The 17660-nt window shown below is 32.0% G+C and overlaps 1 protein-coding gene across 3 annotated transcripts in view; it reads right to left on the bottom strand.

Annotated features, from left to right (window-relative positions):
* LOC130451609 (uncharacterized) overlaps positions 1 to 17660 on the bottom strand; it is a 43258-nt gene that overhangs the window by 6480 nt on the left and 19118 nt on the right. Inside the window, exons 3-6 of one of the 3 annotated variants that reach the window (XM_056790744.1) lie at positions 15610 to 15725; positions 10422 to 10643; positions 1646 to 1779; positions 234 to 691 (exon numbers count right to left, since the gene is read on the bottom strand). In XM_056790744.1, coding sequence (XP_056646722.1) covers positions 234 to 691; positions 1646 to 1779; positions 10422 to 10643; positions 15610 to 15725 — 930 coding nt within the window. Of the gene's footprint in view, positions 1 to 233; positions 692 to 1645; positions 1780 to 4397; positions 5926 to 10421; positions 10644 to 15609; positions 15726 to 17660 lie in introns of those variants that run through there. The other 2 variants (XM_056790743.1, XM_056790742.1) reach the window with 2 other exon arrangements.

Below are 17660 nucleotides of genomic sequence, written 5' to 3'. Positions count from 1 at the left end.
TCGTTAACGAAAAACGGGCAACTTGGTCTTCCAAACGTGGATAAAAACGATGACAACATGTACAGACAGGAGGTAGACAAGTAAATAAGGATAGAAATTATGACAAAAAACTAAAATCAATAATCAGTGAATTCGAACTAGATTAGAAAATGAGTAGATAAGAAAGTTTTGACATATTAAAATCTTTTCAACTGTCTCTTCAACGGCCGTTTACAACATAAATTAAATATTACTGTTAATGTCTTCGTTATCCTCAAATTCATAATATTCATCATATTCATCATCATAATTATATCTGGGTCTATCTTTATTTCGTCCTCTATTGGCATTAGGTCTTCTGGAATACGGTCTTCTATTTTCATTTCTTCGCCCTCCACCCCCTCTTCTTTCATATAATTCGTCTTCATATTCATCTACGTAATCATCTTCGTATAAAGGTCTAGGTCGAGGTTTTGGTCTTTTTCTCCCTCGAGATCTCGGTCTGTCGTCGTAATAAAAATCGTCGTAATAATCTTCGTAGTATTCATAGTATGGACGTCTTCTTCGATAAGGTCGTCCACCTCCTCTCCATTGTCCAATTCCCGGACCCGAAGGTACAGCAGTTGATAATACAGTTGGGGGAGGTGAAGTGGTGGCAATTACCAAAGGTTTACTTGTAGTTGTCGTTGCTGCTTGGTACAGTGCGTCATTCCTTTAACATACATTTAAGTTAAATTATTTTAATATAACTAATTAAGAAAAATAATAAGGTCTAAAACAAACGCAAGACTCGAAGTTTGTTAATTTGAATTTGAGAAAAACTCGGGGAGTATATCTCTGAAGATAATTAGTCTAATAACTAGAGAGTTATTTTTTGAGAGACTATTTTGCAGGGCCTAATCAAGTTCCAAGGGGGTGGTAGAACAAAATGGCGGTTCTAGCTGCCTGGCAAAACTACTTGAACATCTTGTAAGCGCGTCTTTGTTCGTGACTTCTATCACACTATAATTTACGTCATGAACGGTTTAAATAGTGTGTAGATGGATTGCACTAAAGATTCGTGTATCTAGGAGGCGTCTCGCGATCGGGCATTAGGATGTTTGTAGTAAACACAGACATACGTTGGAAGTGCAACTTGAAAATTTTCATTTTAGAATTTTCCTCATTATATTTGATATGAAAAAAAAAGGTTTATTAGAATTTTAAACGGACCACATCTTGAATTTAGAAGCACCCTATATGTGAAATGTTTCAGGTATTGATAACTAATATTTCGTCGACTATAGAAAATACGCCTACCTCAATGAATAAATTTTTTTATAGAATTTACTGCAACACCCACAGTACCTTGTACTTTCTCCCATTTCTGACTCGAATTCGTCAAACTAATTCTGATTCTACATTCTCTAAACATTACATTGAGTGATTTTTTTAACGCAAAAACAGAAAAAGCTGTTACGCAAAGCAGCTTAATTTAGGACATGTTGTATAACAATCCGGAAGATGTACGCATTATTGAATTATGTACTTGAACAAGCTAGAATACTGTTAATAATATGCAAATAACTGGTGAAACCAGTTATAATTTTATAAACACTTGAACCCACCATGTCTCCAGACAGATTTAACTTGTTTATTCAACTTTATAAAAAAATGTAGTATTTACCTGTGCCAAAACTTTTTTGAATTGTTGCAGTCGACCTCTGACGCAAAATGGCAAATAAATGTCTTCTGATCAAATGCCGTATAGTTGGCACATAAAAAATCGAATCTCGTTCCAAAAAGACAATGATGATAAACCTGAAATTATATCTGTTTTGAAACAATTATATACAACATAAATGTTATTTGGATATATTTATAGAAAAATTGTTAAATAAATAAAAGCATATCATTGACGATGCATTTAGAAGTCGAAGAATAGAAATATTATTTTTAATACCCACTCGGAATAACCTTATCCTTATTTAAAAGCCACAAATGAATTGAAACAAAAATTAGGAACAAAATTTCAGTCTCAAAAGTGCCAAAACGAAGATGATAGAACTGAGGAGGTAGAAAGCAATAATTATTATAGATTATATAAATGTTTGGATTCGCTGCAGAGTGGTGAGACGGAGTTTGTATAACAAGACAATTGGATTTAAAGTAAAGTGTGTCAACCTAAACTTTCTATAAAATCTCCTTGTCAGTGAATTAGCAGTATATGTGGTGACACATTACCATCGAATGTTCCAGCAAAAATTTGGATCGGATAACAATTATTTGACATGATAAGATTCTTCTGTAATCTATTAAGCAATCTAACGAAATGTTTTTAGATCATATTATTCCCAGATTTTTGCGAAATAGCTTTTTATGAGTTGTTTTTTCGACTTTGTAGTGTTGTGCTTAATGTAGATAGACAGTATATATAGTCTGGAACAGCAAGTATATTTCAAATTTGTGGAATATGAGCAGGATTCTGATTAAAGCTCTTTTCATCTAATTAAGCTTTAAGTTTGTCCTTTTACCTCCCGGCTGCCACTGGGTTATCACTTTGCAATCTTAGAAAGTACTCACTCATGTTTAATAAACTTGAACGCAACAGTGGTAATTAATTTCCGACACTAAGTGTTCCAAAGTTTCTGAGTTGCTTGAAAGCTTTCTGAATAATAAGAACTGCTGTATTAATTTCACTGCAACATATCTAAAAAGTATCTATGAAGCCCTCTAACACCATACAAGTAAAAAATATGAAATAATCCAACTACCGGATAAAAGAAAAAACAAAAACGGATACATACGAGAAAGTCGATTGTTTACCCCACGAAGGTCATTTGGCGTAGATCACTTGTTTTGTTAGATTGCCTAATTTGATAAATTGACTGGTACATACGAGAGCGATTTGACATAAGAATGTTATTGCAATGAAAAAGCTACTGTGGCCATGACCTTAATACTGAAATTTATATTATCGCTTTCTTGGAGGCACGTTTCTCGGATGAAGTCCATTGTTTAAACTGTATTTATCTTTCTGGGATATAATGGTGTACCCAAGTTTCATTTACTATATCGAAAGAAAAATTCACGATATTCAAGATATCCGAGAATATGTAACTTTCATGCAAAATATGGGCCGTTCGGTTGAAATATTTACTTATTAGTTACACATATGACGGTTGCTAAATACAAGGACATTCATTTTATTAACCATTTCCGAAGTAGTTTCAGTTAATAACGGCCCCGGAGGTTTTGTTATTAGTTAAATTTATGCGTAATTGACAGATGACATAAGAAACGGCGGAAACTAACAATACGAGGATGTATTGATATCTAGTTAGCCTAGACCAGTTCCATGCATAAACAAAATATTTCGTTACCATAGCAACGAACAATAACTAGAAGTGTCAGAGTAAAGTTTGACGTCAAAAAAGTAAACCAGAGTTTCGCAATGAATTAAAAGAAAAAAGATGTCCACGGAAATGGTGAAAACCAAAAAAGGAGTATCGAGCCATCATCAAGTACCTGTAATTAAAGGGGTTAAGAGGAAAGCATATTTAAGAAGATATGCTTAATACTCTTGGTAATCATTGTCCTTCGTATGCGACCGTGAAAAATTGAACTGCAAGCTTCGGGAAGGGAAGGCCAGTTTCTGTGTCAGTCCCCGAAAATATCGATGCAGTTCATGACATGATTTTATCAGACCGTCGAATTGGGCTAAAACGGATATCTGAATCACTGGATATTACATACGAACGCGTTCTAGAAACGTTGCAGGTTCGCTGTAATAAATGTATCCAATTAAGAGGAGAATATGTAAAATATTAGTGTAACCTGCAATTAACAATGTACATATTTCAAGTTTGTACTTCCGTCATACTACCACTGGCATCCAATTTTGAATCCCCAATTTGGTTAATTACTGACAAAGAAGAAAAGAAATTGATAGAGAGTCTCATGCATATGGAATATTGGGGCCTGATTAAATCACTAATCTTCGATTTAGAAATGACATGAATCGAAAAAAAGAAGAAGCTATTAAGTTGAAAAGAAATTCGTTGGTGACATTCACACTGCACTAGCATTTACAATTATAATTTTTAACGCATCTTTCCATAACTTTAAACTACAATATAAAGAAAACAGTCGATCCGATATAATTTTGATACGAGGTATTAATTTTTGTAGAATAGTTTATTAAAGAAATTTCACATAAACTAGATCAAATTAAAAATTAAATTCCGTACCGTTTGAGGCCGAGGGTACGACTCATTTCACACGAATACCTAAATTTCGCTTTTATTATATTCTATGATTATTTTGAAAGTCGAGGCTCTTTCTCTGCCGTTTCAAATTGACAGAGGATAGAGCTTAATTCATTTACTATATATTCGTTCTATTTCTTTAGGCTATATTAATATTAAATTAACAATCACCGTTACAATGTGAAGAAAGGTAGTTTTCTTCTTATCTATGCTCTTCATTTTCATAATTCGAGAGAGTGATGACGCGTGACGGTGGTGATTGTTAGTATTTCTTACAAAATTATTAAAAAAATGTCCATTCACCTCGTTTACTTGAAGGTCTACAACGTCGCAATCTGCTTTCTAAGATTTATATAGAGTAAATTATAATACGCATTTACTAAAAAACAAATTTTTTTTTTATAGTAACTTAAAATATTTCGTAGATTATGCACACACGAATACGAAAGTTAACCTAAAATACCTTTAGGGTGTGTCAAATGGAATTATTGGTATAGTTGTGTCGTTAGTTAGTTAGTAGAATTATTGCAAGCTGTTAATGAATTTTTGTCTGTAGTTATCGTTATTTGTATATGTTATTGTTTTCGTGGAAAATAACGTGCGGTAGATCTGGAGGTGACCTTTTAATTGTAAAACAAGATTCAACTACAAATTTCCTGAAATATGTGAAATATAATAAACCAGAAACTGAATTACTCCATCGATGAAACTCTTTACATAGTTGTTGACCCTTATTTACCGTGTGTTTAGTAACCTTATCACAAGACACGTGATTATCCAATAATAATATTTTTTTAACCTACTGCTCCAGACTAGGAGGATTGATGAAGAACCAAATCAGTTCACTCTGGATTGTTGATGCCATTTAGGAAATTTTTTATCAGCTAAACTCAAGCATGTTATCCAGAGAAATCAGTTCTTCGTTTTTAAATGAAAGTTTAACATTTTCCATTATTATTCATAAGCTATGTAATATAACATAACATATAAGAGAAGGTTGAAGCTGATTGAAGATGATTTATAATTTAATGGTAAAGATTAAGATGTTTGATAAATCCTTTCATTTTCCAAAAATCAATATCTACATAGTATCCATATTATCAGTAGACTGACACGAAAATTATACCAAACAAGTAGAACTTCATTAAATGTGAAGGTTTTCCAAATTCAACTTGGATTAACAACTAAGGTACCTTGGTTATCGAAACCTGTGTCAGATAGTACTAGTGTCGTTTAAATATTAATTTATATGTCATGTTTTTGTCAGACAATTTATCATCATTTTTCATATATTTGGTTTTAAATAATAGTTACGTACCTTACTATTTAAAACAAGGACCACCCGTCACTTATTAAAGACAGGTATGTTTATTCCTTCACCAATGCCACCTAAAGAAGAGTAGAAAATAGAAATTTGTACAGAAAGGTTATTCAAGAAGGTCAGTGGCCCTAGAAAAGAGGAATAGATTAGAAATTTAGTTTAGTCACATAATTAATTAACATATAAATATATACATATTTACAAATTATAAAACTCACATACTTACCGTTGTATAACAGAATAACCAACCCGATCATATAATTATTCAAAATATATTTGAGCTATGTTTTTTCAATTAAAAAATGATAATACATATATGGAATAACTTTCATATGTTTAAGTAAGGAAAGCTTGCAATAATGAACAATAAATATAACAGACTCATTTGGTTGCTTGTTTTCACCTATTATCAATCAGATTAAAAGTGAATACGTTTTTTACTGGGACGTTACTAATTCATTCTAATGATTAATTTAAAGATAACTGTACAGTTAGTTAATATAGAGCACAATATAATAAATTGAACAACATTAGCCCCAATCTGCTCCCAAGTCTCTTGTTTAGATTTCCATGTTGTGCGAGTATCCAAGTTGATGTTCTTCGGTTGATTCTAACAATTTAACTACCTTTTAAAAATTATCCTTGTGCAGAAAAAGCTATCTTTCAATGATAGATGAGAGTGAAGCAGGTGCTCTTAACCGGTGGGTCACGACCACCAGGGGAACTGAAGGCAATGGTGTTGTGGAGCGGGAACGCTCCGGAACGTCGTTCCGGTACTTCCTTTTTGGACAGGAACGCGTTCCGGAACTAAAGATGATTTCTGATAACGAGAATTGGCTGACGTATTGAAAAAAAAAATTAAAAAGAATTGCTGATTTTTTTTTCTAATTTTTGTCGAATTTTCATATGTATTATTATAAACAAGGGTTTGAACCGAACCCGAACCGGCTTGTTTTTGCGAAACGTGAACCGGAACGTTTTTTTTCTGCCAAACCGGAACTCGAAACAAATACGTGAACCGGTTCAACGGGAATTAAACTTTATTTATAATAAACAGAAGAAAAAAATATAAAATTTTAAAAAAGTGAAGATTTCATACATAAATTTTAATGCAAGCGGCCCACGTACCATACTCATCCCTGGGATAGTTTATTGCCATGCCCAAATGGGCCTGCGGCTAATTCTAAGAATTTTTATTATACATTTGTTGTGAACTAGAATTTCCAGATGTTGGTTTCCAGTATTGATAGATATTTTAAACCTGTTCAATGTCGTTCAGAAACTAAACGAAGTAATCGGATCCTTTCTTCCCCAGGATATCGTGAGAAAGTACGATCAGTTGACGAATTGATTTGTTTGAGTTTTTTTGAACCTTCAAAATTATGACTTATATCATCATATTTTTTATTACTTCATATACCAAGTTTCTGAAGATTATAAATTATTACACCAAACTAAAGTAATTAAATAAAAGGTTTTTGAAGGTTGAGTTTTAAATTTCCGTTCCGTGAACGGAACGCGATTTCCGGAAACCTATAAAATCTCGTTCTGGATTAAGATTCGCTATCAGCTGATAGGTGATCTAACTGATCTCGGATCATGGACAAAATAGATCCTTTGGGTCGCAGTGTATACGAGACCCCAAATCCATACAAACATCTCAGATCAAGGTTTCTGTAAAGCCTAAGAACTGAACAGGTGAAATATGGTCAGTACAACAAAATTTTTTATAGAATTAGATAATTTTGGAAGAGTAACGACTTAATGAGCAGTGCAGTAAATTTCATAGTTTTCTGCTATGCCTGCACCAAAATTTGTAGTTTGAAATTTGTATTATTCAATTACTGAGGTTCGTTATTTCTAATTTCATTATTATTACACTTATCTGTAGTTTAGAAGACGTGCAAGTATGTGGTTATATTTCTCAATTATCAGAATCTCATTGCGAATTCAACAGATTGTTAAGATTAGTATTCCATCAACATATGTTTTGCTTATGTACAGGTGTGTATATATGTAAGTAGAATTAATAACAATACAGATAGCGTGAATTGTTCACCGTATTTATATGGACAGTTTTCAAAATTCTCAAAATTTTTTTTGTGAATTTCCCAATAATTTGTATTTTGGAGAGAAATACTTACATACTGAAAGAATGTTAAATTCATTGTAAACTATTTTTTAATGACTTTCATAACATATACAAATATAAAAATATTTTAAGTGCGAAAATCGTGTATGTCCCATATTTTTATGTCAAATACAGATATACCCACACCGAATTCATGCATAAATAAACTAGTCAATATCCACTAAACGACGGTATTTTCTTGTATAGATATTGTAATATCTGTCAGTTTGAAAATAACAGTTTTTCAAACCAGTCTTTGGACGTTCAACGACGTTCTTTTCGCCCTGAATATTAGATTATTCATAACAAAATTAACGATATCATTTCACGGCTGTTTGTCTATCATACACAAAAGTGTCTATTGGCATTAAATCATTTGAAAAGATGTTATCGTGACAACGTGATAAGACCAGATCAAGTTTCCTATCGCCGTCGTTGACGTCGGACGTTCGTTTACAGACAAAACACATTCATAGGAAACAGAAAATAATTTCACGTAATATTTAACGGGTACAAATTCCTCAATATTTTGGAAAATAATTATTATTTATTACAGAAATAAAAACGAGTGAGGTTAAACCAGAAAAAAATGTTTTTCAGACAATAATATCACATTATATTGTTATTGTTAATTAAGCTGCTTAAATGTGCTTTTGTCGGGACTAGGTATAATGCCTCGACAGCGAAAATCTCAGCCTAGAACATAATAAGGAGGGCCTCCTATTCCTAATAATATAATGTACTATTATTATCTGAAAAATATTTTTTTCTGGTTTCACCTCACTCGTTTTTACTCCTGTAATATTTTCAGTAATAGTCGTTTCGAATAATTATTTTCCAAAATATTGAGCAACTTGTACCCGTTAAATATTACGTGAAATTATTTTCCGTTCCTTATAATATAATATTTCTAATAATATACTATTTTTTCTTCTACTACTACATCAATAGACACTATTACCGAGTTTTACCTTCGGTCGGAGTCGGAGGGCGACAACTTGGTTATCGAAGCACGCGTCAAAGTCCTTGTGTTTGTGTAGTGATAGCAGTAAACAGAGTATTTAGTAATTTAGTTATATAGTCAAACCTGGATAAGCGAGAGTTCAAGGGAGCACAATCTCATTCTCGCTTATAGAGGTTTCTCACTAACCCGAGTTTCTTGCTAATGCAGGTACTTGGTACATGGGTAGCGTTTCTCTCTTATAGGGGTACGCAGCAATAACAAGTCACAGCAAGTACAAATGTAGTGAATATGTAATATGATAAAATTAAGTGCATGATATGCACAACATATATTATGTACATATGTATATATTTTTAAATGCTTACGAAAACAAAACAAAAATTCATGTACTATGTAATTTTATTTTATTTAGAACTTATTTGCACTCAAAAAACCGTCAATTTCGTTTGGGTTTCTGTTCTTGTATTTTGAATGTTTTTCTCTAACTCATAAATTTAGTCGAATATTGCTTGATCGACAACCGCCACGTATTCAACCGTCTCCAACGCATTTAAAGCTAGCTTCATTGGAATGATCTTTATTTCTGTTTCCGGAATCTGTGCCTCGTCTTCACTGTCATTTCCAGCAATACAAGTGTTCACACAATTCTTAACGATATCGTCGTCGGTTTGTTCTCCAGCGGTAGTTACGTCGTCTTCAAATTGAACGAAATCTTCGAAGCTCGGCATTAACATATTGGATTCGCGAGATACAAGCTTAGTCCATTCCTCGTTGCTAAGTCCAACTTCAACATAATTTTCTTCTGTACTTTTCCAAAACCCAGTTTTCTTGAAGCAGTTTTTGACAGTAACGTCAATGACTAAGTACCAGGCTTTTCTAGCAAATTTCATAGCTAGAAGTACGTTAATGTCAGGGCTACTGTTTTCTTCCAGACTCGTAAGAATATGTTTAACGACTTTTCTGCGATAAAAGTGTTTAAAAGTGTGAATGAAGCCTTGATCTAATGGTTGAAGTTTACTAGTGGTGTTAGTAGGTAAAAAAATTACTTTTACGTTTGCAAGTGTTGGTAAGTCCGTATGGGCAGCACTTTTTTTTCGGTTTATCTTCATTTGTTTGTCAACTTTTTTCAACCAATCTTTAAATAATATCTTGGTCATCCAAGCCTTTGTATTATTGGCATAATCAACGGGTAGAGTCTCGACACCTTTAAAACATCTCGGTCGCTTTGATTTCCCGATGATGAGAAGTCCATCTATGGGAATATTCTTATCGAGAGTTTGTTTTATCCATTCCAAAAGGCAGTTTTCGATATTAGGAAATTCAGAAACTCTAGCCCTCTTAATATTTCCATGTCCATCAGAGCACCCAGACTTTATAGAGTCTTTCGATTTTATAATATTATAATAGGTGGATTCTGGTAAATTAAATTTCATTTCGCGATTTTCCGAATTCAAACGCATTCACTATTATTGTTATTAGATTTTGCTTTCTGTGGTAAAGAATGGATGAAAAACAAATCCAATTATTTAAGAATATCAGAATGATTCTCTTATAAAACATTTTAAAATAAGAAAAAATAAAAAAGGTGGTCATGTATCAATCGATTACGGGATGTTATGAATCCCGTAATCCATACTGTACCTATACATAAAAACTCAAATTTGATCAGTTCAAAAAAGTATATACATTGAATAAAAATTGTTAATAACATTATTATAAATATTTATTTGACAATTTGGTCTCTAAATAAACGGTAGGAAATTCTAAAATGAAATTTACCTGGCATTTATGCGGAACACTAGCGTAAAATCCATCGTGTAAACCATCGCACTTAAAAGTGATATTTTCTGGAACTCTTTCGTAAAAAGGATAATCAGATAGATTATAACCGTTCAGTTCTTTCGGTAGATTGGGATCATATATATAATCTATCTGTGGTATTCCAGTTAGAGCTGGTTTTGTCGAATTCGTAGCACCATCAATAGCTTCTGTAGAATCTATCTGAAAATAAAAATCATTGTAAGGATAATGGTACCAGTTGACTGAACTTGAAATCATTTTTATGGTTTAGTCTAAGAAAACCAAATGTTTGTAATTTTTTGAAATAACTTCTCGAAAATGGCAAAAGTTTTATTTCGTGAATAAGTAAAAAATGATAACCCACGACAACTGTATAAAATATGGAAAATCTTCAAGTAAATCAAATAGTAAGGTGATTATTTCCTAACGGGATAACATTCAGAGGTGTTTGAACTTTTTATTAATTCCGAAACTATGGAACATCAGTTGACGGATGGTTTATTTTGCATTTTTATACATATCTTAAAAATATTAATTCTCTTCAGCTAGTTATATATGATTCATTTTTACGAGCAGTGTAATTGACAGATTATTGAGGCCCTCGATTTTTGTACCTTATTGTTTTTTCGACATGAAAACAGTTTATTGGCATATAAATTTGTTGTAAAATAAGTGTTTGTTGGTAAATCAGTGATCATAATAATTATCAAAACCCCTTGAATTTTACCCAACTAAATTGAGGTCTATGAACAGAAAAACTAGAGGTTATAACTCAACGCTCAAAACTAAAGTAATAAAAATAAGTAATCTGCCTATCCTAAATTATACTTTCCGAAAAATTCCGTAATTGCTGTATTCTGTATCAGCTGATTGTGCAAGGAATTGTTATTTGATGTCGACTATTTTGGAATGTCAGAAAATTTTTCGAAAACATAATAAAAATGCAGTTGTATTTTTTTTTCATTGTGAAAAAATTTAATTGATTTCAACTTGAGTAAATAATATTGTTATTGTATTCAATTTACAGTGAAACCCCCGGTACTAGAAATATAATTGGATTTAATGTGGTGATTAATTGTTCAGTACTGTCATTTTAGAATTTTTTCAATTATAATTTATATTGATTGAAAGCATGATAATAAACTTAAAACGATAGAAAGCGTGTTAATTAGACCGAATCAAAATTTAAGCGGGTTATGACAATTCATAGCCAAGGTGTTAGCATGGATAAATTAAGAAAATCTCAAAAAAATATGGGTAAAATCGATAGGTGTTTACGAAATTACTAGTATACAGTGCGCAGATTGATGGTTGAACATTATCCATACAAAATTATCATATCCAAATAAACATCAATGGTACAAACAATGTAAATTTAAAAGTATGCTACGATTACTTAGAATCACGTATCAATTTAATTTATCCATAGATACATTGGAGTTAATAAAATATAAATATTAATTTTGCTTAAGTTCCTTATTTATACCATTTCTAAAAATTGTATCGTGATGGGAATGTAATAGAAACTATAAAAGAATTGTTAAGGGGCATCAAAATAAGAAATAAGGTGTAGTTGGACATAGAAGGTTCTACTATGGTCTGGAACATCGCAAAAGTATATACATATAAAGCTAGTATAGAGCTCACAGTAGAGAGTTAAATATTGAGAATACGTCGCGAGCGATAGAAACATATCCGTGCGGTAAAAAAGTGATATTTCAAATTTCAAATCGTGATATTTTACTAAATTGTTAATAGTGTTGTTATTAGTATAATAATTTTGGTGTAATAAAGTGTTAAATTATTTTATCGACAAACCTTTACCCAGGAAACGCTAGAATATTTTCTTTATATTCGATTATCTTTGAAGATGTTTTTGCTACTTTTGATTGTTGATATTGTTTTATTGATGAATTATTTGATGATTAATCATATTTTATTGACAATATCATTAGAATATACGCATTATCCAAAGGGATGAAAATTTTCGCTGCTCTTCTAAAACTATAGTCTATTTCATAAATGTATAGAGCAATAAAATGGGGAATTCCGTCCAGTTCGGGTCAATCGTTTAACCTTCTATTAGTACCCTTGCCTAAATTCCAACCCTATTTCGGATTCGGCTTAACCATGCGCCGTAAGGGCAATGGTGCCTTACCCAAAATTTTTAGACCTTTATAAGTATATTTGTTTAGTTTAACGCATCAGTATTTGCTGTTAAGCCGTAAATAGTGTTCACAGTATTATAAAGTATAAAGATAGCAGGTCAAATGGAACCTCCCAAGAAAAATCCAGGCAGACCAGTGAGAGTCCTTGATGCAGACACCAAAAGTGTAATTCGAGAAAAGTTCACTATTTTTGGATTTTAAAAAAGAAATACTCACCATAGATGAGATTTTAATGGAGCTTGGCCAGGATGACAGTATTCCGTTGATAACTAGAAAACTTTTATGGACCACTTTGAGAAATATGGATTTTGCCTGGGAAAAGCATAAACGTAAAGCACTTTTACTGGAAAGCGACGAAAATACTTAAGAAGTATAAAGCAGTACAGAACAGAGCAGAAGAAAATCTTTTATCTTGATGAGACGTGGTTTAATGAAGGTTATACAGTACCAAAAATGTGGCAAGACAAAAGTGTAACCAGTGCTTCCCAAACTTTCATGGAAGGCCTGTCAATGGGTATTAAGGTGCTTTCAGGTAAAGGGAAAAGACTAATAATCGTCCATATTGGAAGCGAAGAGGGATTTGGGTTTGCTAACCTTTCAGTCGTACCATACGGGAGATTACCACGAGGACATGGATTCGGATGTTTTTGAAGACTATTTTGATTAGATAAAATATCTTCCGGCTGATTCAGTAGTAGTTATGGATAACGCAAGTTATCATTCTCGACGCATAGAGAAGACTCCAACTTTATCTTGGAGAAAACAAGAAATTATTGACTGGTTGACCACCAAAAGTATTGAATTTGAAGATAATTGAAAGGATTTTTAGCAAGACACAACACGACATTCAAAAGCTACTTTTTCATCAAGCCATTAAGGAGGTGACACCAAAGAACTGGCGAAAAAAAATCCAGAATGTAATTAAAGAAGAGGAGAAAATGTGGGATCTTGACTGCTTGATCGATCGGATCGTCGACCCGTTAATTATAACGTCAAGGGGAGATGACGAAGAATATTATGATTTTTTATAATTTAATTTCTGCATGATGTATTTTTTGTATAATGTTCAATAAAAAATAAGTGTACCTATTACTATGTACATAGAATCTTTCCTTTTTACGAAACTCTAAGAGAAATAAAATAATCTTTCAATTTATAATATATTTAGTTTTTTCATAAGTACACCATTAACCAAGTTATCGTTTCCAGAAACTGACGAACTTAGAAAAAAGGCACATACGGAATCTTTTCCTAAAATTGTAGCCTGAGTAATGTTCTTTTTTGAGTTAGTTGCCAATAATTAATAGTTTTTTTGTATATTCATTATATTATATTACTACTGTGAGTCAATCTGTATAACTGTGTGTTACGTGATTAGACCAACTTTCTATAATGTGTTATGACAATGCCATTGATTGGTCGACCTTGGAATTTTCCACTAAAAATATCTTATATTACATTTGCTCATATACAGTGTAGCTCCACATTATAACATGCTTTCATGTATACATAGATAGATACATAGAAATGTATTATATTTCAATATTCTGAGGCCGTTTGTGGATTCTCGAACATTCACCAAGACTAACAATGGTAAAAAAGCAATGTTATATTTGCAGCTTTCTTTCGTAGTACAGGATTAGTGAAAGCAATTAAGCCGGAAGTTACTGTAATCTAGTACACCACAAAATGTTTGTCTACAGTTCTAGGGTCAGTACATCTTCGCGGGCTAATATTTTATCACGATAATATGCATTGTCACACACTAAACTGTAGACAGTGAATAAAATATATTATTGAGCATCCACATTATTCGCCTGATTTGGCCATGTATGATTTCTGGTTATTCTTTAGCCTAACAAACAGTTACGCGGCCGACGATTCCCAAAATCCTTTTATAAAACGGCGTCACCCTCGTATAAACAAAAACAAAATTAATTCGAGGTTAATTTTAAGATATACGTATCTGGAAAACCCAGCGTTATTTTAATGTATGCCGCTGTGATCAGTAGGTGATCTCTCCTTGGCATTCTTCAGCAATTTCAAATTTGTATACTTCAACATAAAACTTACGAAGGTCATAACTCGTAAAAATATTTTCTCCATAATAAATACTAACAACACGTCGTGATTTGATAAATTGGTTCCGTATATTTATGTGTTGTAAGAAATTATCGAATCAACATTTTTCAGAAATAATAGTTGTGCTTATTGTTTATTGATGAAGGTAATTGCAGACTGCCACTTAAGCAAAAATCACTATCCAGTTGTGAAAATACAGTGGAACAATAAGAAGAAATTGTATTGAAAATGGAGTTACGAAGTGCACGAAAACCTATTGGAGCTCCCATGGAATGATTTATTATAGAATTAAGAAAAAAAATTAAGATTCATCACATATGAACTAAAATAATGTGTATGCATGTCAAATCATAATAGATATATAAGTACTTGAAACCATTTAAAAGTGTATTTGCATGAAAGACTTTCAACCAAATTATCTTCCCCCTTTGCATAACCTGGACAAAGTTGTTACTTTCCGCTTATCTGATAAGCTAGCGGCGCAGATCTTGGAATATATCTAAGTATCAGTGTTTGGTTTCTGATTTTGTCGACTGCTTTTGCCAAATTGCGGTTTATTACGGTTTCTGTCTGTCTATTTGAAAATATCGACACCGTTTCGCTATCTGTTATCTGCTAATTACTTTTTCACCATACGATTTGATTTTTCTAAACCATCTCAATCCTTTTGATACATCTGAGAACTTTCATTTCTGTTTAAACAATTTTTTCCATATCTAGATTTGAAATTCAAACATTTTTTTTTTCTGATTACAATTATAACCGTAACTTTCCTAAAATGTATTATTTATTTAAACATATAAATGATCTAGTAACAAAACCGTGAAGAAGTCAGCTCTACCGAAATATGTCAAATCTGTTATTTCTTTACTGTTAGATTTGGGGTGTCACTGTATTCAAAATAAATGCAAACTAACCTCTTCCGGTAAAGTTGTTGCTGCTGTACTTGTAGTGGTAGCAGTGGATGTTTTTGCAAGGATCAACGATGTCGCCCGTATACCATGCACATCTTGAGTGCTTAACCATAAAACACCTAAAAAATCAAAAAATATGAATAGGTATTATGGTAAATATAAGAGATCTTTAACAAAGTGATAGATCATAGATCTCAAGTGTATATATGATACTAAATTTCTTGTATTCAACACACCAAAGTGTGTCACGTACTATTTCATTATTTGTACTTTCAGATTATCCATCTGAATTATTAATGACTAATCCGTTATTTTCACACTTTTACTAATTACCATGCTTAATTGCGTAGCAGTTGAATTAATTTTGTAAACCAACAATTATTGCATGATTTAAGTCTTAATAAACATAATAGCAGTAGTCTTCACTTTAATAAACGATCTAATTAGAATTACAAAATACACTGGTTAACAAAAAATAATTTTTTTCGTGTAACAACATTAAAGATGATTTTGTTAAGAAAGAAGTCAATTAGTAGTCAAATATTTTAGACACGAATCTTTCTTTATGGAATCTTTTACCGTATTTTACCTGTATTTTTATAGACATATCACAACATAATGCCTTATAATTATCTAACAATTCTATTATATTTACGTATCTATTTGATCGATGATTTCCGAAAAAGTTTTCGGTGATTTTTATGAATGATTAACGAGCTAGCTACTAATGATTTGTCGTGTATTATTTGAAGTATGCCATCTATTATTCCATTTTGACTGACACTGATTCCATAAATTTTTTCATCAAACAGATTTTAACAAAGGGGCATATCTGACATTTTCCAGTCCTGAAGTAAGAGTTTATTTTTTGGGAAATTTTTTCTTAAAATAATGATTTTTGTCTACTGCCACATTCACGAATAAAACAAAAATAAAACAAATTTGGATACCCAAGCTGTAATCCTTAAAGAAAACAACAACTTCTTCTTTTAATACCTTTATGTGATACAACAGTCTTTCAAGTTGTTCTGGAAACATTCTTCAATTTTATTTTGTATCCCCAAAACATTCATAACGCCACAAATATTGTTACAAAATCTAGATCGATATCTCAATGCCGAAAAAAAGTTACTTTTGTGTTTGGTTGTAAAAATCTAGACCCCATAGTTCTCCCTGCTGTTTTGACAAACGTAAATCACGAATTAAATTGAAACATTAGATTTTTTTCTTGATTGAAGCAATCTAGTTCTTTGAAAATCAGGATTGATACTGGCAATAGCAGTTAAATGATTGGTTTACAGGTTCCATCGAAATCATATTAATTCCGAAATTCATAACAGAAACAACGTCTAGATTCTGCTACGTAGACGACGAAACCTCTCGAAGTGTCGGAAACAACGGAACTCCAGATCATTACACCCGGAAGCGTTGGAGCCATCCCTCATTCTGAAATCTATTCTAGATCGCAAAAATTGAAGATTTTAATTACTAGTGTGTAGGGAAATTACACTAAGCATGTACCTTTTTCGTGATTCCATTAAGAAATTATTCGTTTTGTAAAAAATGAACCTCATGGACACACTGTAATATAAAACGCAATATTAGCATAATAATAATAACGGTCCGACATATTTTTTGTCTACTTTTTGTCACGTATATAAATCGAACGCCTAGTTTACTTGCTAAACGAACCAAATGTTAAATAATATTCAGTATGTCGTAATAGTTCTACATAACTAAGTAAAAGCTCGACTTATTTTCAAATCAAGGCGTATACAAAATGGAAAGTCTATTATAATGTTAATCGATTTATTTGGAACATACATCGGTTACTAATTTTTGTCTAAATACACGGTGAAACTTAACAGAAACTTCTATTATTATTTCGACTTCATCATAATTAAACGGAACCTATTTATACTTTGAAGAAAAAACTTCTAAACTAACTAAACGAAAAACGCATATTATTTATTCATATCCCTTTTCCATACTCCATGTTAGCAATGCTGTTATAAAATCCACTCGACATGGAGCAGGACAACGTGTAATATTAC

The sequence above is a fragment of the Diorhabda sublineata genome, chromosome X (assembly GCF_026230105.1).
Source record: "Diorhabda sublineata isolate icDioSubl1.1 chromosome X, icDioSubl1.1, whole genome shotgun sequence".
NCBI classification, from domain to species: Eukaryota; Metazoa; Arthropoda; class Insecta; order Coleoptera; family Chrysomelidae; genus Diorhabda; species Diorhabda sublineata.
This window is presented reverse-complemented; position numbering and strand designations above follow the sequence as displayed.